This window comes from Megascapheus bottae, chromosome 34 (genome assembly GCF_031878675.1).
Source record: "Megascapheus bottae isolate mThoBot1 chromosome 34, mThoBot2.hap1, whole genome shotgun sequence".
NCBI classification, from domain to species: Eukaryota; Metazoa; Chordata; class Mammalia; order Rodentia; family Geomyidae; genus Megascapheus; species Megascapheus bottae.
In genome coordinates, this window is record NC_143542.1 from 7,831,308 (window position 1) to 7,859,281 (window position 27,974).

Here is a 27,974-nt window from a genome sequence, read left to right on the forward strand (position 1 = left end):
GGGCGCCGTCTGCGCCGCCGCGTTCCCCCCCTGGTGGCCGGCCGCGCCCGGCGTCCGCCGGTGCGTGGGCTTCACGTGGCTGGGTGTTTGTGGCCCCGGGTCCCCCTCGTTCCCGTGCCCTCGTCCCCAGTGTCTCCCCGCCGCCCGCCGGGTCCGGGCGCGCGGGCTGCGGCGGGATCCCCGGCCAGCCCGGGCCAGGCCCGCGCCAGCGCCGCGGCCAGCCCGGGAGAAGCCCCGGAGCCTCCGGGAGCAGCGCCGAGTGGACGCCCGTCATCCCCGACACCTCCGGAGCGAGAGGCGAGGGTGGCGCCAGCCTGCGCGGGCCGCCTGTGGGGTCTCGACGGGCCCCGCCCCGTCCACGCCCACCCGACCTCGAGGCCTCGCGCGGCCTTTCCACTCTCGATGCTCCTCCACCGGCCCCAGCCCTTGGCCGGTTAGCCGTGGCCCCGGGCTCTGCACCTCCCGCGCGGCGAGGACTAGCGGTGTCAGCCCTGGCTCCCGTGCTCCGCAAGATGACATCCGGGCCGACGCGGCTTTCGTGTTGCCGGTAAGGGTGCAGTGAACATGCTGGTACACAGTGCTTTAAAGTAGGTTTGCAGACTCGAGGGTCACAAAAGCATCTGTAGGAGTTTATTAAGCAGCAGTGCCGGGAGAAGACTCCACATCTAGTGGATATGACTTGGTGTTTATTGGGATTTATTATAACTACTGGTCGAACAGACCAAAAAAAAAAATGTGCAATTTTAGCTATCTGCTTATCAGAGAGAGAGAGTGGAAGGGCCTGTTATATAGGTAGAGAAAGGTGGGCAGAAGAGATGGGGGGTGGGCGAGACGCCAGAGACAAATCTGCAGAAATAGATTCCCCCTTGTGGTTTGGTGTGCTAGTTTAAGAACTCATGCTTGTAATACCGGCTACACAGGAGTCTGAGGTCTTGAGGATCATAGTTAAAAGCCAACATAAGAAAAGCTCAAGAGAGTCCACCTTGAGTTAACTACCAAAAAGTTGGGCATGGGGCGGAGATGGTGGCCTAGTGGTAGAGTGCTTGCCTAGCATGCACAAAGTCTTGGGTTCCATTTCTTGGTACCACATACACAGAAAAAGCTGGAAGTGGTGCTGTGGTTGAAGTGGTAGAGCTCTAGGATTGAACAGAAAGAGAGCCAGGGACAACACCCAGGCCCTGAGTTCAAGTCCCAAGACCAACACCAAAAAGAAAATAAGATTTTTCTTTCTGCAATGTCTATTCTTGGCACCTTTGTCAAAATCAACTTTTTTTTTTTTCTTTCTGAATGCTGATGGTTAATGCCTGTAATTCTAGTTACTCAGGAGTCTGAGAGCTGCTAATGAAGTTTCTAAGACAAATGCAAATCCCCAGTTTAGCAGCAAAAAAGCCAGAGGTGTGGGTATGGCTCAAGAGGTACAGTGGCAGCCAAGTGAAAAAGCTAAGTGTGAGTGAGAGGCCCTGAGTTCAAACCCCTATGCCTGCATAACAGGAAAAAAAGAGAGAGAAAGAGAGAAAAACCTAAGGTTTTGTTATTGAGATGGATTTCTGCCTACTTTTTTTTTTTTTGTCCTTGCTAGTATTGAACCAAGATCCTCTCTCTGTTCCTTCTGAGTAGCTGCTGTTATGGGTGTGAGCCACCAATGCCTGGCTCAAGCTTTAGGTTTTTTTTTTTTGTCAGTACTGGGGCTTGAACTCAAGGCCTGGGTACTGCCCTTGGACACTTTTTGCTCAAGGCTAGCACTCTGACATTCAAGCCATAGTGCCTCTTACAGCTTTTTCTGTGTATGTAGCTCTGGGGAATCAAACCCAGGGCTTCCTGCATGCTAGGCGAGCACTCTATCACTAAGCCATGCTCCCGGCCCAGCTTTAGGTTTTTTTTTTTTAATATATTTTTTATTGTAATTAATAGAAGGGTTACATGATATTTGCCAGATAAATGGTGCCTTAATTCCTACACATTGATACCCTTTCACATGTCATGGTCCCCATTTCCCTTCCCCCCTCCCCCACCCTTAATCTTGTCCCCCCCCCCCCCACAGCTTTAGGTTTTTAACCATCACTCAGTTCTGTGACCTTGGGTAAAACTATTAAGAAGTCATAATTTCTTTACACACACACACACGCACACACACATATACACGCACACACACACATACACACACAAATATCGTTTCTGTGGAAAAGGCATGGAACCAGACCAAGAATGTAGTTTTGTGGTTTCTTCCAACTTCAGAATAAATGTTGCTGATTCTGCCTTGTGAGTGTTGTCATCCTTGCCAATCAGAGATGCTCATAAAATCTGTCATCCTAGCTACTCAGGAGGCTGAGACCTGAGGATCACTGTTCGAAGCCAACTGTGGCAGGAAAGACCAGACAGTTCTGGATCTTAATACAACATTGCTGCTTTAATACAAGTTGTCTGTGTTGGCTGAGATTAATTATATGCAACTGAGCTTTTCCTCTTCCCCAGGTTTTCATTTCTATTTAGTACAAATACCTTGTTCCTTTCCTTTATTAAAAAAGTAACATGGGACTGGGAGCATGATTTAGTGGTGAGTGCTTGCCTAGCATCCACAAAGACCTAGGTTCCATTCCTTGGTACCACATACCCAGTAGTGCTGTGACTCAAGTGATAGAGAACTAGCCTTGAACACAAAGAGGCTCAAGGACAGTGCCTAGGCTCTGAGTTCAAGTCCCAGGACTGGTCCCACAGCTGGGCACTGTGGCTCACGCCTGTAATCCTAGCTACTCTGGAGGCTGAGATCTAAGGATCAAGGTTCAAAGCCAGCTCTGGCACAAAAGGAGCTGAGACTCAACTCAGGGTAGGGTGTTACCCTGAAGCTGAACAGCTCAGGGACAACGCCCAGGCCCAGGGGTAGGGTGGTAGCTTTGAGCTTAAGAGCTCAGGGACTGTGCCCAGGCCCAGAGTTCAAGCCTCATGACCCCCTCACACACACAAAAATAGTAACATTAAAAAAAAAATACTAACATATGAAAGGCTTCCCCAAGAAAAACACATGGACACATGATTACATACAAAGGAAAAGGAGTTTTAATGTCAGTAACTTGACAGGCTATCTCATGGACAAAGAGGAGCTGGGAAAAGTTCTGAGCACATGTTTGCAGGGCTAGGTTCATGTGGAACACAAGAGGGACAAATGGTGTTGTGGAAGGGTTAACATTTACAGTTATAGCTGTACAAACAAGAGAAAGGAAAATTGCATTTGGGGAAAGGACTGCCATTTGAGATTGCAGTTGCCTGCCTCATTGTTTTCAAGTAAAGGCCTGTTTTCAGGGAAAGGCCTTAGTCACCTGATTTTAGAGAAAGGCAGTTTTGTTTTTTGACAAAGGTATAAGGTGACTTTCTTCAGTAAAGTTGACCACCTGGCACATTTTGTATAGCAAACTTAACTCCAGTTTATTACAATGCCATCATTCATTGGAATTGTGGGGCTGAATGAGATTCTGGGATCTCAGCCTCTTGAGAGGATGGAATTACAGCCCAGCCACCAGCTTCCTTGGATTGTGACTTTGGATTGTAACTTCAGTGACCTTCCATCAAAAGTAAGTGCCGGGGGCCATGAGTGTGGCCTAGCAGTAGAGTGCTTGCATAGCATGCATGAAGACCCAAGTTCAATTCCTCAGTACCACATACGCAAAAAAAGCTGGAAATGGTGCTGGGGCTCAAGTGATAGAGTGCTAGCCTTGAGGAAAGCCCAAGGACAGTGCTCAGCCCTGAGTTCAAGCCCCAGGACTGCCCCCCCCCAAAAAAAAAAGTATGGGACACTGTCCCTTCTGGGCTGTACCCAATGTAAAATAGCTGGGTAAGTGAAGTCTAGAAGGGAGAAGGGAAACAAAGTGTAAGGGCTCATTCTTGTCACTTATCGTGTATTCTGTATTTTCTTTCTTTCTGTAATTTCCTCTTTTTACTGGTCCTGGGGCTCTGTCTTTGTTCAAGGCTAGCACTACCACTTGAGAGCCACAGAGCCACTTCTGGCTTATTTGGGGGTATGTAGAGCTGAGAAATCAAACCCAGGGCTTTGTGCATGCTAGGCAAGTACTCTACCACAAAGCCACATTTCCAGCCTTTGCTTCTTACTCTTGAATTTTTGTTTTGGTCAGTAATGGTGCTTGAACTCAGGGACAGGGCATTGTTTCAGAGCCACTTGGACTAACGCACTTCCAGTTTTTTGGTGGTTCATTGGAGAAGAGTTTCACAGCCTTTCCTGCCCAGGCTGGCTTCAAACCGTGATCCTCAGGATCTGTCTTCTGAGTACGTGGGGTGACAGGCGTGAGCCACCAGCACCTGTCTGGGGCCGAATTGGTGCTTGTGCACAGTGGCAAATGGGGGTTTCAGAAGCTCCCCAGCGGCTGCATCCACTGCCAAACCGGAGCAGAGGTCTCTCATGGCTCTGCAGCACCCTGGCCCTGTCGCTGGGAGTGGGAAGCCGCTCTAGTGGGGGGCACTCTTGAGCCTTTTTGCAAAGTAGGGGTGCTGCAGGCATCCGGGTCCTGGCCTGGAGAGGTGGGTGAGAGGGGAAGGTGGGCATGGCTGGAGGAGGAGGAGGAGGAGGGGCCTGGGGAGGAAGAGTAAGGCCGGCGGAGGAGCTGTGGGAGAGATGTGAGGTTGGGGTAGGGGAGGGGAGAGGGGGGAAAGGAGTGGGAGGAAGAGGAGAAAGGGACTGGGGAGAGTGGGTGAGGACCAGTGGGAGGAGGAAGGGTAAGTGGAGGAGGAGGGAGAGAAGTGGGAGGAAGGGAGGGAATGGAAGGAGGAGGGGTAAGGGAGGTGGGAGGGGAGGGGTGAGGAGGAGTGGGAGGAGGCCTAGTGAGGCGAGCAGGGGGCGGGCCCGCCGGGCGGGGCGGGGCGGGGCGGGCGTTTCCACCCCGGCCGTGCGCCCGGCTCCGGCCGCAGTCTGCAGAGGCTCCCGCGGCGCCGCCCTCGCCGCCCGCGCAGACCCCGAGTGGGTGCAGCTCGGCTGGCGTAGGCCGCTCCCCCCAGGTCCCGCATCCAGACGGGGCCGGCGCTGGACCCCCGAGCCTGGGGTGCCCGGCCGGAGGCGGCGGCCCGAGCCGGTGCAGCGCGGTGAGTCCTCGGCTTCCCGGCTCTGCCCGCCTCTTCCTGCGCGCTCCGGGCCTCGGGGGCCCGGCCGGCCCCCTGCCAGCCCTCTGCCCGGGCAGGTGGACGCGGCTGCGGGCTGCGGGCTCCGGGGCTCCGGCAGGTGGACGCGGCTGCGGGCTGCGGGCTCCGGGGCTCCGGCAGGTGGACGCGGCTGCGGGCTGCGGGCTCCGGGCTCCGCGCTCCGGGCTCCGGGTTCCGCGCTCCGGGCCTCCGGCAGGTGGACGCCGGTGCGGGCTGCGGGCTCCGGGCTCCGGGGCTCCGGGCCTCCGGCAGGTGGACGCCGGTGCGGGCTGCGGGCTCGGGGCTCCGGGGCTCCGGGCCTCCGGCAGGTGGACGCCGGTGCGGGCTCCGCGCTCCGGGCTCCGCGCTCCGCCGCCGCGCCGATTCCCGTCGGGAAAGCTCTGGTTCCGGCATGAATGAATGATGCAATGCTCCGCAGAGGTCCGGAACGTTCCCCGCTTGCCGCACGGCGTGAACGAGTGATGCAATCCCGCGGCGGCGGGAGGGGAGCCCGCAGGTGGCGGGGCGGGGGCCGTTCTTGGAAGGAGCCCTCGCAGGTGGGAGCGAAACGAGTCGTCCGCCGAGCCGTTGGCCGTGTTCTTGGCCCCAGCCTCGGGCTTCTCCAGGCCCGCGCTCTGCCGCGGGGGCCACGGCAGCGTTTCCTGTTGTGTGGCGCTGACCCGGGCTTCGTGCGTGCTAGGCCAGCACTCTACCGCTGGGCCCCATCTCCAGTCCTTTCCTTGTCTCTTTTCTTTTCCCGGGGGCAGTCGAACCCAGGGCCACGGGCATGGTAGGCAATCATGCTACCACTAGGCCATACTCCAGGCCCTTAATTTTACCCTTTGAGAAATACAGATTTTAATTTTAATTTTTATTATTTAGCCTTTTGTGTCTCATTTAAGAACCTTTTGCATACCTCAAGGTTGTTGTATTAGTGATTTGTAACTAACTGCATAGCAAGTTATTGCAAATGTAGCAGCTACTAAAAAAAAAAAAGTACTGAAAAACAACGTGCTTTTTAGAATTTCTCTTTTTTTTGGTGGTGGGGCTTGAATTCTGGGCCTGGGCACTGTCCCTGAGCTCTTCAGCTCAAGGCTACTCTGCTACCCCTCGAGCCATGGCCCCACTTCCCGTTTTCTAGAGGTTAATTGGAGATAAGAGGCTCATGTTCTTTAGTGCCTGGGCTGGCTTTGAACTTCAACCCTCAGATCTCAGCCTCCCAAGTAGCTAGGATTACAGGGGTGAGCCACCCTACCTGGCTGCTTTTTAGAATTTCTGTGCAATAAAAATCTGGAAGCAGGGCTCAAGTGGTAGAGTACCTGCCTAACAAGTGCAAGCAGTAAGTTCAGGTCCCTAGTACTGGGGAAAAAATCTGAAAGTTGTTTCTTTCCCCAGAGCTTCTTTTGCTTAAGGCTAGCATTCCACCAATTGAGTAATGGCACCACCTCTGGTTTTTTTGTTTATGTGGTACTGAGGAATTGAACCCAGGCCTTCCTGCTTGCTAGGCAAGCACTCTACCACTAAACCACCTTTCCAGTCCTGGAAGTAATTTTTAACGGAGGGCCAGTTAGAGGTTGCAGCCACAAAGCCTGTTTTTTTGTTTGTTTGTTTTGTTTTGTCCATTGTGGGACTTGACCTCAGGGCCTTGGTGCTAACCCTAAGCCCTTTGTGCGCATGACTGGTGCTCTGTCATTTTGAGCCACAGTGCCACTTTTCTTGTGGTTAGTTGGAGATAACAGTCTCAAACACTTTTGTGCCAAGGAATTTTGTGCTTTGAACCATGATCTTCAGATCTCAGCCTCCTGAGTAGCTAGGATTACACACATTGAGCCACCAGTACCTGGCAATCCACTTCCAGTTTTTTGGTGTGTGTTTTTTTTTCTTTTTTTTTTTTTTTTGCCAGTCCTGGGCTTGAATTCAGGGCCTGAGCACTGTCCTTGGGCTTTCTCAAGGATAGAGCTCTACCACTTGAGCTACAGCACCACTTCCAGGATTTTTTCTGTGTATATGGAGGTCTTTGTGCATGCTAGATAAGCACTCTACCATTAGGCCACTCTCCCAGCCCCTTGGGTTTTTGTTTGTTTGCTTGTTTAGGTACTGAACTTGTTAGGCACACTCTACCTCTGAACCTTGCCCTTGGCCCACCTCTTCCGGTAGGGAGGACATTCAGTTCTTAGAGGGCTGTTGGGCTGAGGCTCTTGGCTAAGGGATTCCCTGTTCTTGATTCATATGTTTTTCCATAGAGGGTAAGGGTAAGATGGAAACCACTTTTTTTTTGGCCTGTTCTGGGGCTTGAACTCAGGGCTCGGGCACTGTCCTTGAGGTTTTTCAAGGCTAGTACTCTACCACATGAGCTACTCACTTCTGGACATTTTGGTGGTGGTGGTGGTGGTCCTGGGGCTTAAACTCTGGGCCCAGGCTCTGTCCCTGAGCTCTTCACCTCCAAGCTACTGCCCTACACCTGGAATCACAGTCCCATTTCATGTTTTCTAGTTTGTTTTTTGTTGTGTTTTGTTTTGTTTTTGCCAATCCTGGGCTTGAGCTCAGGGCCTGAGCACTGTCCTTGGATTTTCTCAAGGCTAGGGCTCTATCACTTGAGCCTCAGCACCACTTCTGTTTTTTTCTATGTATGTGGTGCCGAGGAATCGAACTTCCAGCCTTTTCTGTTTATGTGGTGCTGGACCCGGGTCTTCGTGCATGCTAGACAAGCATTCTACCACTAGGCCAAACTCCAGCCCTAGTTTGTTTTTCTCAGTCCTGGGACTTAAACTCGGGGCCAGGGCACTGTCCTTGGACAAGTTTTTCTCAAGGCTTGAGCACTCTGCCACTTGAGCCACAGCACCATTTCTGGCTTTTCTTTGTATGTGGCTCTAGGGAATCAACCCAGGGCTTCCTACATGCCAGGTGAGCGTGCTACCACTAGGCCATGCTCCAGGCCCCTGTTTTCAAGTTTTCTAGTGATTAATTGGAGATAAAAGTCTCAATCTTTTTTTTTTTTTTTCTTTCTTGCCAGTCCTGAGTCTTGAAGTCAGGGCCTGGGCACTGTCCTTGGGCTTTCTCAAGGCTAGAGCTCTACCACTTGAGCCACAGCATCATTTCTATGTTTGTGGTACCGAGAAATCAAACCCTGGTCTTCGTGCATGCTAGACAAGCACTCTACCACTAGGCCAAACTCCTGCCCAAGTCTCTCATTCTTTAGTGCCCCAGCTGGTTTTGAAGCTTTGAACCTTGATCCTCAGAACTTAGCCTTCTGAGTAGCTAGGATTACAGATGTGAGCCACTCTGCCCTTCTGAAGTGGTACTAAAGAATCAAAACCAAGGGCTTCATGTATGCTAGGCAAGTACTCTACCACTAGGCCACATTCCAGGCCAGGAAACCTCCCGCCCCCCCCCCCTTTTTTTTTTTTCTTACCAGTCCCGGGGACTGAACTCAGGGCCTGAGCACTGTCCTTGGGCTTTTCTCAGGCTAGAGCTCTACCACTTGAGCCACAGCACCACTTCCAGCTTTTCTGTGCATGTGGTACTGAGGAATTGAACCCGGGTCTTCGTGTATGCTAGGCAAGCACTCTACCACTTGGCCAAACTCCTGACCCCAAAAACCACTTTTGAAAACTTATTACTAATTAATTGTACAATGAGATTATGATTTGATGTCAGGTTATGCATATAATGAACCTTACCAGTGCTACCCTTCCATTGTTGCCCCATTTCTGCCTCCCATCCCTCCTGGAAATTATTATTATTATTTTTTTTTGCCAGTCATGGGCTTGAGCTCAGGGCCTGAGCACTGTCCTTGGGTTTTCCCAAAGCTAGAGCTCTACCATTTGAGCCTCAGCACCACTTCCGGCTTTTTTCTGCGTATGTGGTACCAAGGAATCGAACCCGGGTCTTCATGCATGCTAGGCAAGCACTTTAACCACTAGGCCAAACTCCCGGCCCTGGAAATGATTTTTTACATAATATACAGTGAAAATGATGACTGCCTTTACTCCTTTGATTTTCTTTTCAAATTCTTTTTTTTAATTTATTATTTTTTTCTTCTTTTCAAATTCTGAAGTAATTATTGACTCATAGGGGGTGTCAGAATATGCAGAAGACTCCTGCTGGCTTCCTTCCCCTGAGCCCTAGAGCTTGTCTGGGTGTTACTGTTACTCATCTTTGTATCTGGTCTGACCTCACAAGTGGCCTCCCTCACCACCAACCTGTTCTGTTTAGCAGATCCAGTGCAAAATCAAGAGTCGGGAGAGGAAGTGGAGCATTTTAGAAGTTATCAACATAGAAGTTCCGTAGTTTGTGCTTTTGTGTTTGGTTATGTGATTCAAGTTAATGCGTGGTGTTGGAATGTAGGTCAGGAAATAAATATACATTTTAAATTTCTGCACTTCATTGCACTGCTGGGGGTAGGCTTTCAGTGTTACAGTGGTGACAGTCCTGTCATAATCATGTTGAGGAAACAAAATACATTTTGCATTATTTAGTTCAGGCCCAGGGGGATCTGAGGATGGAAGCCAGCCTGGGCAGAAAAGTCTCCGTGAGACTCTGATCTCCAGCTAACTACTCGAAAACTGGAAATGGTGCTGTAGCACAAGTGGTAGAGGGCTAGCCTTGAGCACAATGAGGCTCAGGAACAGGGCCCAGTCCCCAAGTTCAAGCCTCATAGCTGGAAAAAAAAAGTCTCACAAACTGGCCTGCGTGGGCTGGCTTTTATCTGTAATCCTTAAATGTTAGCCTCTTGAGTAGCTAGGCTAACAGGAGTAAGCCACCTCATCCAACTGCGGAACCACTTTTATGACAGTCTTACCAGGAGCAAGAGTGAAGTCAGCCAGCCACCCAGTGTCTCTGTCTCGCCACGTTTCTGGATATTGATGCTCATTTCTTTATTCTTCTCTCTAGGCTTTTGCAGAATCCATAGATCTTTCTAGAAGAAATTTCTGATCAGAACTCTAGACTGCATTTTTATTCAGTAGAGAAACAGGAAGAGAAAGAGGATTGACTCTAGGAATCAGCACGGAAAAAGGTGAGTCCTGCCTGTCTTCATGCACCTGAATATTATATGCTGTCTTTCTGACAGCAGCTTGCATAAATTAAAAAAGCCATCTGGGGCAGGAGGTTGACCTAATGGTAGATTGCTTGCCTGCTGTGCACAAAGACCCAGGTTCAATTTCTCAGTATCATATACATAGAAAAAAGCTGGAATTGGTGCTGTGGCTTTCAAGTGGTAGAGCTTTAAGCTTTGAGAAAGCCCAAAGACAGCGCCCAGGCCCTGAGTTCAAGGCCCAAGACTGACAAAAAAAAAAAGAAAAAAGAAAAAATGTTTGCTGTCATCTATGCTGCACACCAGAAGGAAGAATGGCTGTGTGTGTGTGTGTGTGTGTGTGTGTGTGTGTGTGTGTGTGTGTGTGTGTCAGTCAGTCTTGGGGCTTGGACTCTGGGCCTGGGTGCTGTCTCTAGGATTTTCAGCTCAAGGCTACTGCCCTACCCCTTGAGCCACAGTACCTCTTTCAGTTTTCTAGTGGTTAATTGGAGATAAAGAGTCTTACATTTTTTTAGTGCCCAGGCTGGCTTTGAACCGTGATCCTCAGATCTCAGCCTCCTGAGTAGCTAGGATTATAGGGGTGAGCTACCATTCCTGACTTGTTTGTTTTTAACAGACTGTTAAGTTTAGTCACAAAATGAACTATGAGCTTAATCATAAACAGTACTTGAAATGCTGAAGCACTAAGATCTCCAGTTTGAGGCCAGTGAGAACCTGTCTCAAATCAACAGAAACACAGGCACAAAAGAAGAGAGTAAAAACCAGGACACTAGGACCAGGCATTTGGCCTAGTGGTAGAGTGCTTGCTTAGCATGCACGAAGACCTTGGTTTGATTCCTTGGTACCACATATATAGAAAAAGCTGGAAATGGTGCTGTCACTCAAATGATAGAGCTCTAGCCTTGAGGAAAGCCCAAGGACAGCACTAGGTCCTGAGTTCAAGCCCCAGGACCGGCAAAAACAAAGAAACAAACCCCTCAAAAACAACAACAACAACAACAAAAGGACACTTATGATGCATTGGCGGGGATGTGGCCTCACTTCTAGGAGCCTCTGACTTCTCTGCTTTGGGCAGCACCTTGGGTGCTTATAAACTGTGGGTGGCCTCCAAGAGCCCAGAGAACTTCCTTCTCCCAGAGGTGCTTTCCCACCACGCTGGCTCCATTGTTCTTGCAGAAAACGGCTAGAGATCCAGCCTAATCCAAAGGTGAAGGAAAAAAGGCAGGTGACCCTAGATGCCTCCTGTCTTTTGATATTAGATGGAAAAATTGCAAGAGTTGGTTTGAGCAAGATTTTCCCCTTTATCTAGAACAAGGCTTCTTAAGACTGGCCTGGAAGGAAAACCTGCTGTTGTACTTTGTACTAGGGATGAGAAGGGCTTATTGACAATTTTTTTTTCTTTTCTTTTTTTAAATATGTTGGACCAGCTCAGGGTGGCAGCCAGACTAAGTCCCAGTCTGGGCCATAGAAGTCAGTGGTTGGGATTGGGCCAGTGTCTGAGCCCAGGTCTTTTTGCCAGAATTGTTTCTACCCTTGGTCCTCAGCTCTACCCAATGTACAAGAAGGATCCAGAGTCCATTCCCAGCAAAGATTTTTTTCTTTGTGTGAAATCTAATGTACACAATTTACTTAGAAGGAATGGAACTTCTTTGGCAAATTCCCCCCCACTTGGCCCTCCCCTCCCCTCCTGTCGGTATGAAATTGCTGTAGATGCAAGAATTGTGAGCTTCTGGTGTGTTGAGAAGAGAACATGGAAGCAGAACTGGGAAGAGCTGTGGGAGGCAGAGGCCAAGCTTGTTGTTTTGATCAGGTGGGAAGGGCGTGAAGCCCAGGGAACCAGCAGGACAGAGGCCACAGCCCCTTGGCAGGGCTGAAGTTATATAATTCACATGTGTCTTCTAGGCAGGGTATGGTGGAGAAAAATGGCCTATCCAGGGAATTCTGTGGACATCTTACTTTATCTGCCTTGGGGACCATAACATTATCCACAGGGCAAGTGTCCACAATTCCAAGTTCTAAGGACTACTATTCATCTGAGAAAATTCACATTTCCTTTTGTATTTAAGTCTGATTTGTGGTGGTGTTGATGGTGGGGCTTGAACTCAGGGTCCAGGTGCTGTCCCTCAGTTTCTTTGTGCTCAAGGCTTGTGCTCTATCATTTGAACCACAGGGCTACTTCCAGGCTTTTTCTCTTCCTCCTCCTCCTCCTCCTCCTCCTCCTCCTCCTCCTCCTCCTCCTCTTCCTTCTTCTTCTTCTTTTTGCTAGTCCTGGGGTTTGAACTCAGGGCCTGAGCACTGTCCTTGGGCTCCCTCAAGGTTGGTATTCTACCACTTGAGCCACAGCACCTGTCTTTTTCTGTGTATGTGGTACCAAGGAATGGAACCCAGGTCTTTGTGCATGCTAGGCAAGCACTCTACCACTAGGCCAAACTCCTGGCCCCTACTTCCAGTTTTTGAGTACTTATTTGGCGATAAGAGTCTCATGGAGACTTTTCTGCCTGGGCTATCTTTGAACCTCTATCCTCAGATCTCAGCCTTCTGAGAAGCTGGGATTACAGGCATGAGCTACAGACAGCTACTGGCTTGATGTTGTTCTCTTTGAGCTGTTGCTAGTGTTAGTGATTAGGAGAAATTCAACTACCTGGTTTTTCAAATAATAATGTAATAATACAAAATAATTATTAAAAATGTTATTTTGGCAGTGCAAGGCTTTGATCTTAGAACTTTGTGCTTTCTAGGCATGCCCTAGACCCCTTGAGTTGTGCTCCCAGATACTCTTATTTATTTATTTATTTTTAAAGATTTTATTAACATGGGCTGAGAGTTTGGCCTAGTGGTAGAGTGCTTGCCTAGCATGCATGAAGACCTGGGTTCAATTCCTCGGTACCACATACATAGAAAAGAAACCAGAAGTGGTGCTGTGGCTCAAGTGGTAGAGCGCTAGCCTTGAGAAAGGACTGGCAAAAAAAAAAAAAAGATTTTATTAACATTGAATTTTACATCATATTTCAAATGTCATGTTTAACAAATAAGTATTCAAGAAAGGAATTTCTAAATACAGTCAACGGCACATAGATTTTAGAACACAATTAAAATTAAGCTGAGCGTTTGTATGACATAGATACATATTTTTTAATTATTTATTTTTTTTGTGGGTATTGGGGGCATGAACTCAGTCTGGGCACTGTCCCTGAGCTCTTCAGCTCAAGGCTACCACCCCACCCTTGAGCCAAACCCCACTTCCTGTTTTCTAGAGGTTCATTGTAGATAAGAGTCTCATGTCCTTTGATCCCAGGCTGTCTTTGAACCTTGATCCTCAGCTCTCAGCCTCCTGAATAGCTAGGATTATAGGTGTGAGCCTGTCCTGCAAGACTGTGAGACTCATATCTCTAATTGACCACCAGAAAACTGGAAGTGACACTGTGGCTCAAGGGGTAGGGCGGTAGTTTTGAGCTGAAGGGCTCAGGAACAGCACCCCCCCCCCCTCCCCCCGTTCAAGCCCCATGACAGACAAAAAAAAAAAAAAATGGGCTGGGAGTTTGGCCTAGTGGTAGAGTGCTTGCCTAGCATGCACGAAGACCTGGGTTTGATTCCTTAGTACTACACACATAGAAGAAAGCCGGAAGTGGTGCTGTGGCTCAAGTGGTATAGCTCTAGACTTGAGAAAATTCCAAGGACAGTGCTCAGACCCTGAGCTCAAGCCCCACGACTGCCTGTTAGCCCACCCCACAGTTCTCAGTTTAGCTCTCTGACTGGTGCTTTCTGTTCCTGCTCAGTGGAGTTGCACTGCTGCTGATGGACTATGTGGGTGGTTGCCGAGCCTCCGGAAGACGTAGAGCTGCCTGCATCTCTGCCTCTGTGGGGGCCTTCGAGCTGCCCTCTGCCAGTCTCTGAAATAACGTACTTTTCCTTCACTGTGGGTTCAATTATTGGATTTTGCTGGGATTACAGGCTTGTGCCACCACACGCAGTTCTTCAGGTGCTTAGCCTTAGCTTTATTTAGTTCTCCTTAGTCTGTGCACACTGCATTTGAGATCTGAGGTTTAGGTTTTTTCTTTTTCTCAATTGTAGCATTTGAACTGTGGCTCATGATTTGTCGGTTTGCTTGCTTATGACTGGTTTTCTGCCGCTGGAGCCATGCCTTTGGCCTGGCTTTAGTTGGTTATTTGGAGATAGAATCTCTTGGAATTTTTGCCTGTGCTGGCTTCCAACTAGAATCCTCCAGAACGGCTTCCTGCATAACCCAATGACTCTTGCCTTGACCTCCAGGTGCTGGGTGACAAGCCTAGCGGGGCCTGCTGTGTTTCCAGGAGTGAGCTCACGAGACTGTGATAGGAGCGGGCCACGCTGATCTCAGCACCATCAGAGTGCACTGGCCTGGCAGGAATCACGGTGCCTTTCCATTGTGGCTGCGCATCTCTCTAAGTATGTGTGTCTTTTCTCTGACAGGAAGGGGGCTCTGCCATGATGGTCTCCCACTCAGAGCTGGGGAAGCTGTTCTGCTCCGCAGATGCAGTGTGTTTTGATGTCGACAGCACTGTCATTACAGAAGAAGGCATTGATGAGCTGGCCAAGTTTTGTGGCGTTGAGGACGCTGTGTCTGAAATGTAGGAATGCTCTTTATTCACTTTATGGATGGGAAAAATGTTTCTAAAAAGATCGAGTGACTTGGATGAAATGGTAGGCCAGAACCACAATTCCTGGTTTGTTTTTGTTGGTGTTATTGTTGTTTCAGTTGTGGGGCTTGGATCTGGGCCTGGGCATTGTCGGCTACCACCCCACCCCTTGAGCCACAGTGTCACTTCCAGTTTTTTAGTGGTTAATTGGAGATAAGAGTCTCACAGTCTTTGGTGTATGGGCTGGGGCTAGCTTTGAACCAAGATCCTCAGATCTTAGCTTGTAGCTAGGATTACAGGTATGAGATACTGTGCCTACCTACAAAATTCCTGAATTTTACCTGCAGACAAGTGCTAGCCCTAACTTTGGTAGTGTGCCTTATCCATTCATCCATTTATATTAATATTGTTTTGGGGAAGACCCCCAAACCAAAAAGCTATTCCCTCTATCAAGAAAACATAGATAGGGCTCACTAAGCTTGGTCAGGAAGATACCATAACCATAAAGAAGACTGCCTGAGCTGCTAGGTACGTATAGCATTCTGTGCTTGGTTGCAAGAGTGGTCAGCCCCAGTGGGTCATTGGAAAGCTGGGTTTGGTTCTGCGTTTCTTGGTGGATCCTGGGTCAGATCCCTTTGTACTCTGTGTCAGGGTGCTTCCCTGTGCTGAGGCCTGCCACCATGTCGAGGAGCGTTTTGTCCTCTGTTCATGCTATGCCAGAGTGGCCAGCCTTTGGTTTTTCCTTGGTTTATGGTCTCCAAGGGACCTGTGGCTAGACGTGTGGTTTCTCAGATCACCAGAGGGTGAGTTGTGGACACAAAGCACATAGCCTGGGGTGATCAGGTGAATCTTCCTGTTTCTTCCTTGGCTTGGCTCCCATAGCGACATGGCCTGTGGTAGAGAGGCGCGCAGCAGAGTCCTCCAAGAGGGATTTTGTAAGGCCTCAGTTCAGGGTGGCATAAAACTTGTTGGTTTTCTTCCTAGGACACGGAGAGCCATGGGAGGGGCAGTGTCTTTCAGAGCTGCACTTACTGAGCGCTTGGCACTGATCCAGCCCTCCAGAGAGCAGGTGCAGAGGCTCCTAGCTGAGCACCCCCCACATCTGACCCCTGGCATAAGGTAAGAGCAGCCTGCCTCTACTCCAAGGTGGGGTTTGGAGGCAGGCTCCTCCTTCCTGGAGTCTCTTAGTATGGAACTTGCCTCTGCATTGGTTTTTTTTTTTTTTTGCCAGTCCTGGGGCTTGAACTCAGGACTTGGGCACTATCCTTGAGTTTTTTTCAAGGCTAGTACTCTACCCTTAAGCCACAATACCACTTCCAGCTTTTTCTGTGTATGTGGTACCAAGGAATCAAGCTCAGGATTTTATGCGTGCTAGGCAATCACAATAGGACTAGGCCACATTCCTTGCCCTGCAGGGTCTTGATACATAAGGCTTTGTCTTGTACTGCCTATGTCTGTTTATGTCTGCCTTCCCTCTCCCCTTCCCCCCGCCCTACACATTCCTTTGCTTGTTTTTAATCTTCTATTTTGCTGTACCCCTGGGCAGAATAGAGTTGTGAAACGTTTTTTCTAAAGCAGAAAAGCCCTACTTAGTAATTTCTAAATGCATTTAGAAACACAAATGTAAAGCTGAGTGTGGCTGTGCATACTTGTTATCTCAGTTCCTGGAGGCTGTGGCAAGAGAATTTGAGGCAAGCTGAGGCTACACAGTCAGCCTCCTACGGAAACAACAAAAGAAAGACATAGAAAATACTGACTTCCTAGGTGATATACCATGTCTGATACAGCTCATGCAGATATACTCAGGATAAACAGTTTATTGCATTTTTTTTTGTTTTGTTTCGTTTTGTTGGTGGTGGAGGGGCTTGAACTCGGGGCCTGGTAGCTGTCCCTGAGGCTCTTCTGTGCAAGGCTAGTGCTCTATCATGTTAAGCCACAGTGCCAGTTCTGGTTGTCTCATGAACTTTCCTGCCCAGGCTGGCTTTGAACTGCCATCCTCAGATCTCAGCCTCCTGAGTAGCCAGGATTAAAGGAGTGAGCCACCAGCACCTGGCTTTCTTTTTCTTTTCTTTCTTTGTTTCCTTTTTTGTTTGTTTTGTTTTGTTTTGCCAGTCCTGGCTTGGACTTTCTCAAGACTAGAGCTCTGCCACTTGAGGAATCGAACCGGGTCTTTGCGCATGCTAGGCAAGCACTCTACCACTAGGCCAAACTCCCAGCCCCCCAGCTTTCTTTTTCTTCTTTTTTTATTGTGGGTCATGGGGCTTGAACTCTGCCCTGGGCGCTCTCCCTGAGCTCTTCAGCTTAAGGCTACCACGCTACCCCTGGGCCTGGACACTGTCTCTGAGCTCTTCAGCTCAAGGTTACCACTCTACCCTTGAGCCAAGCCCCACTTCTGGTTTTCTAGAGGTTGATTGAAGATAAGAGACTCAGGTCCTTTAATGCCCGGGCTGGCTTTGAACCTTGATCCTCAGATCCTAGCCTCCTGAGTAGTTAGGATGACAGGCGTGAGCCACCAGGGCCAGCTTTCTTTTTCTTTGTCTTAACCAGTTTGGTGTTTTGTTTACCTCTGCAGGGAGCTGGTGAGCCGCCTGCAGGAGCGGCATGTCCAGGTTTTCCTGATCTCTGGTGGTTTTCGGAGCATCGTGGAGCACGTTGCCTCAAAGCTCAACATTCCAGCCACCAATGTGTTTGCCAACAGGTTGAAGTTCTATTTCAATGGTAAAGTTTTTGTGGCTTTTAATCCTTCCTGTTGTTCAGATTCCTGGTGGCATCTATTGGAAAGCAGTTTAGGCTGAGTGGCATGGTGTGAAATACTGGAAGATTCTGTAGACCGAGAGCTTTTCTTTTCCTTTTTTTATTTTTATTTTTTTTTGTGGGTCTTGGTGCTTGAACTTGGCCTTGACGTTGTCCCTCAGCTCTTCAGTTCAAGGCTACTGCCCTGCCGCTGGAGCCACAGCGCCACTCACTTCCTATTTTGTAGTGGTTAATTGGAGATAAGAGTCTCAATGTTTTGTTTTTTTTTTTTTTTTTTTTGCTCGGGCTGGCTTTGAATTGTGAGCCTTAGATCTCAACCTTCTGATTAGTTAGGGTTACAGGTGTGAGCCACCATGCCTGGCGAGCTTTTCTTTTTTGGCACCCTGGCTTTAGTATCCATCTCCTTACCTCTAGGTATATACTGCATTTTGTAAAATGTTCACTCTAGGTGATCTGAATGACTTGTTATGTGCTATATTTCAGTCTTGGGTCAGCATTTACAAATTCTTCATGGGTCCCAAGCTATACTCCCATTGTCTAAAGATCTCCAGTTATGTTGGGATGGATGGTATTCTCAAAACCAAGCTATCTATCTATCTATCTTTTTTTTTTTCTTTTTTTGCCAGTCCTGGGGCTTAAACTCAGGGCCTGAACACTGTCCTTGGGTTTTCTCAAAGCTAGAGCTCTACCTCTTGAGCCAAAGTAACACTTCCAGCTTTTTCTGTGTATGTGGTACTGAGGAATGGAACCCATGTTTTAGTGCATGTTAGGCAAGCACTCTAGCACTAGGAGTTTGGCCAAACCCCTAGCCCTTAATATAATTTTTTTTTTGGGTGGTCATTTGTGGGGCTTGAGCTCTGGGCCTGGGCACTGTCCTGAGCTCTTTAACTCTAGGCTACCGCCCTGCCGCTAGAGCCTCAGGGCCACTTCCGGTTTTCTGTGATTAATTGGAGATGAGAGTATCACTGACTTTAGTGCTGGGGCTGGCTTTGAACCTCAATTCTCAGATCAGCCTCCTGAGTAACTAGGATTACAGGCATGGGGTACTGCTCCTGGCTCTTAATAGAATTTTTTTTTTTTGATTGTATACATTGAGGTAGGTCATTGGAAAAAATAAGAGAACGAAAATTAATTTCTGTAATACTAGAAATAACTGAGAATAAGTAGCATGGTCATTAATATGGAACCTGCTGTTGACATGGTAGATTACATATTTCTCTAGTGGCGTTCTGACACTTCCACATGGTTTAGAGTTACACTGGAGGGAGAGGGCATACTTCTCCCCTAGACGTTTCTGACCTGGTAAAGCCCTTCCATGGCTGGTTGTCATCTCAAGCCTGTGACCACTGCAGCTATCTTTGGCCTTCTCTGGAATACTTAAGGGAGGCTGCCCTTTGAGACTTGATGGATATTTAACACTGTCTCAAATATTTTTCAGGTGAATATGCAGGTTTTGATGAGACACAGCCAACGGCTGAGTCTGGTGGAAAAGGAAAAGTTATTAAATTTCTAAAGGAAAAGTTTCATTTTAAGAAAATAGTCATGATTGGAGATGGAGCTACGGACATGGAAGCCTGCCCTCCTGCTGTATGTATGAAGGACACTAATTGCTTTTTTTTCAGATTGTAATTTTATTTAGCTGGTTTGGCACTACTAAGGTTTATGAGAGGAATTGAACAAAAAGACCTAAGTATCACTATAAACACATACACACACACAAAACAGATTCATTCTCATGTCAGTGTTGTGTGAGCTGTTATCAGACCAAGAAATTTATAAATAAGGAACTAAAAACTTCATAAGTTTTTTGTTGTTGCTGTTTTGCCAGTGCTGGGCTTGAGCTCAGGGCCTGAGCACTGTCCTTGGACTTTCTCAAGGCTAGAGCTCTACCACTTGAGCCTCAGCACCACTTCCAGCTTTTTCTATGTATGTGGTACCAAGGAATCAAACCCTGGTCTTTGTGCATGCTAGGCAGGCACTCTACCACTAGGCCAAACTCCCAGCCCCAAAAGTTTTATTTTTTGCAAGTGGTAGCAAGGATTTATTTTAATATAACAGGATAAAATGGAGAGAAATGGGGGAAAATGTAATTACCATTCCTGTAGCCTACAGAGGAAATGTAAGCTACAGATTCTACTTTTTAGCTGGGCACTGGTGGCTCTTGCCTGTAATCTTAGCTACTCAAGAGGCTGACATGTGAGGATTGTGGTTCGAAGCCAGTGTAGGCAGAAAAGTCCCCATAAGACTCTGATCTCCAGTTAACCACTCCGTCCTTGGACTTTCCTCAAGGCTAGAGCTCTACTACTTGAGCTTTAGCACCACTTCTGGCTTTTTTCCATGCATCTGGTACCAAGGAATGGAACCTAGGTCTTTGCGCATGTTAGGCAAGCACTCAACCACTAGGCTAAACTCCTGGCCCCTGCCTTGAGTTTTAGAAACTTAAGTTTTTAAAAAACTAAAGAACAAAATAAGATGTGGTAAGCTCATGCCTGTAAGCCTGTAACCTTAGCTACTGAAGAGGCTAAGAGCTGAGGATCATGGTTCAAAGCCAACCTTGACACTAAAGAACTTGAAACTCTTATCTCCAATAAACCACCAGAAAACTGGAAGTGGCACTGTGGCTCAAGGGGTAGGGTAGCCTTGAGCTGAAGAGCTCAGAGACAGTGTCCAGGCCCAGTGTTCAAACCCTATGACCAGACAACAACAAACAACAACAAAAAAACAAAGACAACAAAAAAACAAAGACAACAAAAAAACTAAGGAATAAGGTCGGGAATGTGGCCTATTGGTAGAGTACTCACCTAACATGTACAAAGCCCTAGTTTCAATTCCTTAGTACCACATACTCAGAAAAAGCCAAAAGTGATGCTGTGGCTCAAGTGGCAGACCATTAGCCTTGAGCAAAAATATCCAAGGCCAGTGCCCAGGCCATGAGTTTAAGGCCCAGGACTGGCAAAAATAAATAAATAAAACTAAGAGACAGTGCCCAAGCCTGAATTCAAGCCCTAAGATTCACACAGAAAATAAAGTATGTGTGTGTATACACATATATGGTATAAATATCATACACATTTTGTGTGTATGCATGCGTGTGTGTGTGTGTGTGTGTGTGTGTGTGTGTGTGTGTGTGTGTGTGTGTGTATGCATGCATGTGTGTGTGTCTGTTCTGGGGCCTGAACTCAGCATTTGTCACTATTCCTGAGCTGATTTTGCTCAGGGCTAGCGTTCAATCACTTGAGCCACTTCAGCTCTTTCTGTTTATGTGGTGTACTGAGGAGTCGAACCCAGGGCTTTATGCATGCAAGGCAAGCAGTCCACCACTAAGCCACATTCTCATCCATATCTTAATCAGTTATAATAGGTGTATTACACATATACACATGTCCATACATCCATGTATTTTATGGAATACAAAAATGTAATCCTGGACTGCTGCTGTGTCATTTAAAGATTATCTCTTATTCTTTCCTTCATAGGATGCTTTCATTGGATTTGGAGGAAATGTGATCAGGCAGCAAGTAAAGGAGAGAGCCAAATGGTACATCACTGATTTTGTAGAACTTCTGGGAGAACTGGAAGAATAATGTCAATTTCTATATAGCTCATAACAAATTCAGATTAATTTTTAAAGTTACATGGGTGAGATTGTTTTCTTACAATTGCTTATGGAAACTTTTTATATAAAGTTGGTACTGATTATACATTCAAGTAAACTGTAGTCAGGTCACTTAAAAAAAGAAACAACTAGTTCCAGTGCTGTTATAACCATTAATTACCAAGAGAGTTTTGTAGTTGAATTTTCACATATATTTTCCTAGCTATATTTTATGTGAACCTTTTACAAGTATATAGTAAACACCTTTACTCTTGAAAATATGGATTCAGCACCCTCAAGTGAATATTGGTTTGCCCTTGAATACCTAAATAAAAGCTTATCCATTGATTAGAAGAGACTTGTGCAGTTTCCCATTTGGCTCGCATGTGTTTTCGATGTCCTGTGTTTCAACATTGGGAGTGCTAAGTAGAGACCACCTCCAACAAGAAAGGGAATTTTGTGTGTATAGGTAGCACAGAATTGTGTTCTAAGCCCCTGTGTGCAGCACTGCCACCAACAAGGGGTGCAAAGTCTTCTTTCACCTTGTAGAACTCACTACATAGGGATGTTAATAAGATTTTAAGCAAAAAATTAGTGGAGACTTAAAAGTTCTGGTTTTGTGTTGTTGTTTTGTTGGTGTTTGTTCCTGCTTTTGTCTTTTTAGAGAATAGCAAAGGGGGTGATATGTAGAAATGGAGGGAGCAGGGGTGACCAAGGCAGTTCTTGTACTCAGTAGACACTGTGGAAAACCGAGCTATGCAACCTGTGGGCAGGAAGGGAGGGAAACAGGGGAGTGAAGGAAGTGGTAACACTGTACAAAAAGAAATGTGCTCCTTACCTGACGTACGAAATTTTCCCTACAACATTTTCCTTTTCCTTCTTTTTCTGAGATGAGGTCTCAAGCTCGGTATCTGATGGTTTGGCTCGTTAGGTGGTGAACTGAGCTAAGCCCCCCCACCCCATGTACAGACCGTTTTTTGTTTTTTGGGTTTTTTTTTTGCCTGTCTTGGAGCTTAAACTAAGGGCCTAGGCACTATCCTTGAGCACTTTTGCTAAAGGTTAGCATTCTACCACTTGAGCCACAGCACCACTTCCAGTTTTTTCTGTGTATGCGGTACTGAAGAATTGAACCCAGGGCTTCATGCATGCTAGGTAGGTAAGTACTCTACCTGGGCTTCTTTTTGCTTGAGGGAAGTGTTCAGTCACTAAAGCCACAGCTCCACTTTCTAAGTTTTTTTTTTTTTTTTGCCAGTCCTGGGCTTGAGCTCAGGGCCTGAGCACTGTCCTTGGACTTTCTCAAGGCTAGAGCTCTACCACTTGAGCCTCAGCACCACTTCCGGCTTTTTTCTATGTATGTGGTACCGAGGAATCGAACCCGGGTCTTCATGCATGCTAGGCAAGCACTTTAACTACTAGGCCAAACTCCCGGCCCCTCTAAGTTTTTTTTGTAGTTTATTGGAAGTTAAGGATCTCAAGGACTTTCCCAGGCTGCCTTCCAACTAGGATCCTCAGATCTCAGCACCCTGAATAGTTAGGATTATACCGGCCTTCGACTTTGTACGACACTTTCATATTAACAATAAAATTGTATTTAAAAAAGGAAATGTATACAGGCATGATATTTAACAGGGGTGTTCAAAAAGCAAACATCTAGTTATTTTCTTGAGAGAGCTCGTTTGGAGGTTCTAGCAGGGGGGCACAGCTACTCGTATACCCTTGACCCCGGTCCTCTATTGGGGATGGTTGTCCTCTTTGACAGAGCACGCAGCTTCGGGAGGGACGAAGGGGACACCGCCTCGCCAGCCAGATCAGCCGAATCAACCCTGGCGATCAGTGGGGTGACAGATGTCACAGCCACATCACCTGCACGTCCTAGAAATACCAATTTCTCTCAAGCTTAAGGCTTAAAAAAGATAGGTAATAAAAATAAGACAACAGGGGCTGAGAGAATGACCTAGAGGTATGAGTGTTTGCCTAGCATGCATGAAGACCCAGATTTGTTTTCTTGGTACCACATATACAGAAAAAGCTGGACGTGGTACTGTGCTTCATTCAAGTGGTAGAGCTCTAGCCTTAAGAAAGCCCAAGGACAGTGCCCAGACCCTGAGTTTAAGCCCCAGGACTGGAGGGAAAAAAAAAAAAAAAGAACAAGAATAAAAATAGATTCCTGAAAGTTTTTGAAAATTATGTTAAGAAATAAAAGGTTTCATTTTCATGGAGATCAACATTTTTCCTGAAACGTTAGGAAACAATTTCTAATAGCATATATGGATCCATTTCATTTTTATAGATGGTTTGGAAGAAAATGTCAGTGTTTTAGAGTTATGAGATGTTGGAAATAGGAGGGGTTAAGGTTAGGAAGAGACTTAAAAGTGGGCTGCTGTGGGATAACAGATAGCAGAGGCCGCAGGGATAGAACCCAGTGCTCCTGACCACAGCACAGCCCTAGTCCCGATTTTGTTTTGTTTTGTTTTGTTTTTGCAAGTCCTAGGGCTTGAACTCTGAGCCTGGGTTCTGGATTCTGTCCCTGAGATATTTTTACTCAAGGCCAGTGCTCTACCACTTGAGCCTCAGGAGCCACTTTTTTTTTTTTTCTGTGATTAATTGGAGATAATTCTGGACTCTCCTGCCTGGCCTGGCTTGAACCTCAATCCTTACTTAGATCTCAGCCTCTTGAGTAGCTAAGATTTACAGGGGTGAGCCACCCGCATCTGACTCCAGTACTTTAAGATTGGAAATCACTTGAAAATGATTATAACTTCCAAATAAATCATTATTTAGCCAAATAAATCAAATGAGTCAAGTTTTCCTCCCACACCAGATCTGGGCCTAGGTGTGGATGCTGGTAATCCCAGAATGCAAGAGGCAGAGGCAGCAAGATCTTAAAGTACCAGGCCAGCCTGGGTGAGACCCCACCTCAAAAAAAGAAAGAAGTGATGCTGTGGCTCAAGTGTTAGAGCATTAACCTTACTGAAAAGCTCAAGGACAGAGCCCTGGCCCAGAGTTCAAGGCCCATGACTGCCTCCCCCCCAAAACAAAGCCATGATATTAGTTTGGCCACAATTAAATGAGCTCACGGAGAGTAAGGCTATTGTTGCCAGATGTAAATGTTTCATGGCAGCTCTCCTAGATGCTGTTTAGAGGTCAGGTATCTCACTCAGCCCCAAAAATGGCTTTGGGAGGGAGGGAGGGCTGAGGAGTCACCTGGTCCTAGAAGCCTGGCTTCTATGGAGCACCTGTCTGACAGGAGGCGCCTAAGTAATCTGCCTAGGGCAGTCTGATCTGCTGAGAAACCACAGGTCTGCAGGGACCATTGATACCTTCAAATCCTCTCTTCTGGCTAGTGCTAAACAGACTGCTCTAAAGCAGCTTGGACAGTCATTTCTTTGTGTGTCAGCAGGTAAGTTTGAAATGATGCAAGAACTGTACTACCCTCCTTCAAGCTTTCTTAGTGATAGGCTTGCTGGAAATAGCTCCAGGTGTCTCTCCCAGGTCTCACACTTGGATGCCCTAGGGTGGATTCAAAAGGTGGTAGCACCAGTACAAGCAGCTCTGTCTTTGAGATTTTCTGTTTAAGCAGAAAAAGGAACTGAAACATGTTATGATGCTAATCTGAAATAGTAAACCACGACTTGGGAGACTGAGGCAGGAGGATTGCAAGTTCAAGGCCAGTCTGGGTTATATAAAGGGACCCCTTCTCAAAACAAGACAAAAAAGAATCTGCAAGTTTTTTGCTTGTAAAAACTATTACCTTAGGCCAGGAGTTTGGCCTAGTAGTAGAGTGCTTGCCTAACATGCATGAAAACCCAGGTTCCATTCCTTGGTACCACATACACAGAAAAAGCCAGAAGTGGTGCTGTGGCTCAAGTGGTAGAGTTCTAGACTTGAGGAAAAAGCCCAAGGACAGGGGCTGGGAGTTTGGCCTAGTGGTAGACTGCTTGCCTAGCATACAAAAGCCCTGGGTTCCATTCCTTGGTATCACATACATAGAAAAAGCCAGAAGTGGTCCTGTGGCTCAAGTGGTAGAGGCTCCAGCTTTGAGAACGCCCAAGGACAGTGCTCAGGCCCTGAGTTCAAGTCCCAGGACTGGCAAAAAAAAAAAAAGCCTAAGGACAGTACTCAGGCCCTAAGTTGAAGCCCTGGGACTGGTAAAAACAAACAACAATCGGACTGGGAGTTTGGCCTAGTGGTTAAAGTGCTTGCCTAGCATGCATGAAGACCCGGGTTCAATTCCTCGGTACCACATACATAGAAAAGAGCCAGAAGTGGTGCTGAGGCTCAAGTGGTAGAGCTCTAGCCTTGAGAAAGTCCAAGGAGAGTGCTCAGGCCCTGAGCTCAAGCCCAGGACTGGCAAAAAAAAAAAAAAAAAACAATCAAAAAAAAAAACAAACCACCCCAAAACAAACAAACATGACCTTGTGCCTTTCAGGTTCTGCCTCAGCCCCATTCTCCTCTAGTTTGATGACAGCTTTAATGACTCCTGTAGCTTTCCTGGGAGCAGTGGTTCCCTTGTGGGGAGCCTGTACAGCTGCCCCTCCCACAACCAAGGGCAGGAGTGAGTCAGGGCTTCCAGAGACTGACTGCCAGGCCTTGGGTAGCTTTTCCTCTGTAGGTCTCAGCACCTTTCTGGCCAGATTCAGAAAACTTGGGGAGTATCTCAACCACAAATGATATTATCTATGTTCCCATTTCACGTGTTATTATGTCGCATGACTTTTTCAGCCCGGAGGTTAGCAGTGTGTGATCTGCTTGCTCTTCTTCAAGGACGGGAAACATGCTCACTGGGTTTCTGATGGCTGGAGGTCACGTGCACAGCCAGAACCCAGGCCAATGATTTTCAATGAATTCTTCATCTTGTGTGCTGCTAGGGTTAAAAATTTACCATGGCAAGTAGAGTGTCCATCCCCAGCTACCACTTATTAACACAGGATCAGAGTTAACATTAATTCACAATCGGTGAAATCCTACTGCTTTGCAAAAAAAGTGCCTTTCATGAAAGAAAAAAACACATAATTCCACCTTGTTTACTTTTCTTTTCTTTTTTCTCTAGGTGAGGGAAACTTATTTAGTCAGTGGGCACGGAGCTAGCAGAGGCCGTCCTGGCCCTCAGTGGTGGCCGGCCTTACTTGCCCTTCTTCCTGGGCGGAGGTTGTTGGTGTGGCGCACTTCTTGCAGCAGTTGGCAGCACGGGGGTGCAGGTGAGCACAGCACTTGCAGCAGATCATCCTGTCACAGTTGTACTTCTTTGCCAGTTGGCGCAGGGAGGGCTCAGTGATGCCATCTCGAAGACGGAGCACCGAATGCAGAGTAGACTCTTTCTGGATGTTGTAGTCTGAGAGGGTGAGGCCATCCTCCAGCTGCTTCCCAGTAAAAATCACCCCTGCTGGTCAGGTGGGATGCCCTCCTTGTCCTGGATTTTGGCTTTGACATTCTCAGTGGTGTCGCCAGGCTCAACCTCGAGGGTGATGGTCTTCACGAAGATCTGCATGTCTGTATCTGCTCCACCGCAGGGTGTATGAGAAAAGCCACCTTGTTTACTTCTCATTGGTCAGAATGTTTCAGGGGTGACTTCAGTTTCCCGGTACGATTCTGGTTGTGTTGTTTGTCATCAGAAGTCACTGTGCTTTGCATAAGCACAGGGGTGTGCTTCTCACCAAGCAGGATCAGGCATAAAGACCTTCCATGTTTGTTTGTTTGTTTTTTTTGCCAGTCCTGGGGCTTTAACTCAGGGTCTGAGCACTGTCCTTGGGCTTCCTCAAGGCTAGAGCTCCACCACTTAAGCCACATCACCATGTCCAGCTCTGTGTGTATGGTACTAAGGAATCAAACCCAGGGCTTCCTGCATGCTAGGGGAGCAAAATACCGCTAGGCAACACTCATGGCACCTCTTTTTCTTCTTCCTTCCTTCCTCATCTCTCTCAATTTGACATGGCTTGGACTCAGGGCCTGAGCACTGTCCTTGGGCTTTCTCAAGGCTAGAGCTCTACCACCTGAGCCATAGCACCACTTCAGGCTTTTTCTTTATATATGGTACCAAGGAACAGAATCCAGGTCTTCATGCATGGTAGGCAAGTACTCTACCACTAGGCCATACTCCTGGCCCTCCCTCTCTCCTTCCTTCCTCTCTCTCTTTTCTTTCTTCCTTTCCTTCCTTCCTCCCTCCCCTCCTTCCTTCTCTTTCTTTCCCTTCTGTCTTCTCTTGTTCTCTTTCTGTTGTCAGGCATGGGTCTTGAACTCTGGGCCTGGGAGCTGTCCTTGACCTCTACAACTCATCAGTAATGCCCTACCACTTTAGCCACAGTGCCACTTCTGGTTTTCTGGTGGTTAACTGGAGATAATAGTCTTAGGGCTGGGGGTAGTGGCTCACGCCTGTAATCCTAGCTGCTTAGGAGCCTGAGATCTGAGGATCAAAGCCAGCCCAGGCACAGAAGGACCTGAGACTCTTCTCTCCAATTAACCTCTAGAAAATGGGAAGTTGGGCTTGGCTCAAGGGTAGAGTGGTAGCCTTAAGCTGAAGAGCTCAGGGACAGCGCCCAGGCTGAGTTTAATCCCCATGACCCCCCCCCCCAAAAAAAAAGTCTCTTGGACTTTTTGTGCAGGGCTGGCTTTGAATCACAGTCCTGATCTCAGCATCCTGGGTAGCAAGGATTACAAGTGTGAACTACCAGCACCAGGCTCTTTTTCTCTCTCCCTCTCTCCCCCTGTCCCTCCCTCTCTCTCCTTCATCCCCCCTCTCTTCTTTCCTTTTTTGGTACTGGGGATCGAACCCAGGACATTGCACTTGCTAGGCAAGCGCTTTGCCAATGAACTACATCCTAACCCTCTTTTTTTTTGTTGATCATGGGGCTTGAAC

General features: G+C 47.6%; 1 protein-coding gene and 1 pseudogene across 2 annotated transcripts; one reads left to right on the forward strand and one right to left on the reverse strand.

The window, feature by feature from the left end:
* The first annotated feature begins 28 nt into the window (after nucleotides 1-28).
* On the forward strand, nucleotides 29-21,740 carry Psph (phosphoserine phosphatase). 2 transcript variants are annotated; one of them, XM_090324378.1, is made up of 7 exons: nucleotides 29-547; nucleotides 10,015-10,138; nucleotides 14,606-14,763; nucleotides 15,757-15,891; nucleotides 17,345-17,490; nucleotides 18,965-19,113; nucleotides 21,003-21,740. In XM_090324378.1, the coding sequence occupies exons 3-7, from the start codon at nucleotides 14,621-14,623 to the stop codon at nucleotides 21,108-21,110; spliced, it is 681 nt and encodes a 226-aa protein (XP_090180504.1). In that variant the 5' UTR covers nucleotides 29-547; nucleotides 10,015-10,138; nucleotides 14,606-14,620; the 3' UTR covers nucleotides 21,111-21,740. The 2 variants fall into 2 exon arrangements, with proteins under 2 accessions (XP_090180504.1, XP_090180505.1); XM_090324379.1 differs by lacking the exon at nucleotides 29-547 and adding an exon at nucleotides 4,928-5,085.
* Nucleotides 21,741-25,758: 4,018 nt separating this feature from the next.
* Nucleotides 25,759-27,350, reverse strand: LOC150042805 (ubiquitin-ribosomal protein eL40 fusion protein pseudogene; annotated as a pseudogene).
* Nucleotides 27,351-27,974: the final 624 nt, after the last annotated feature.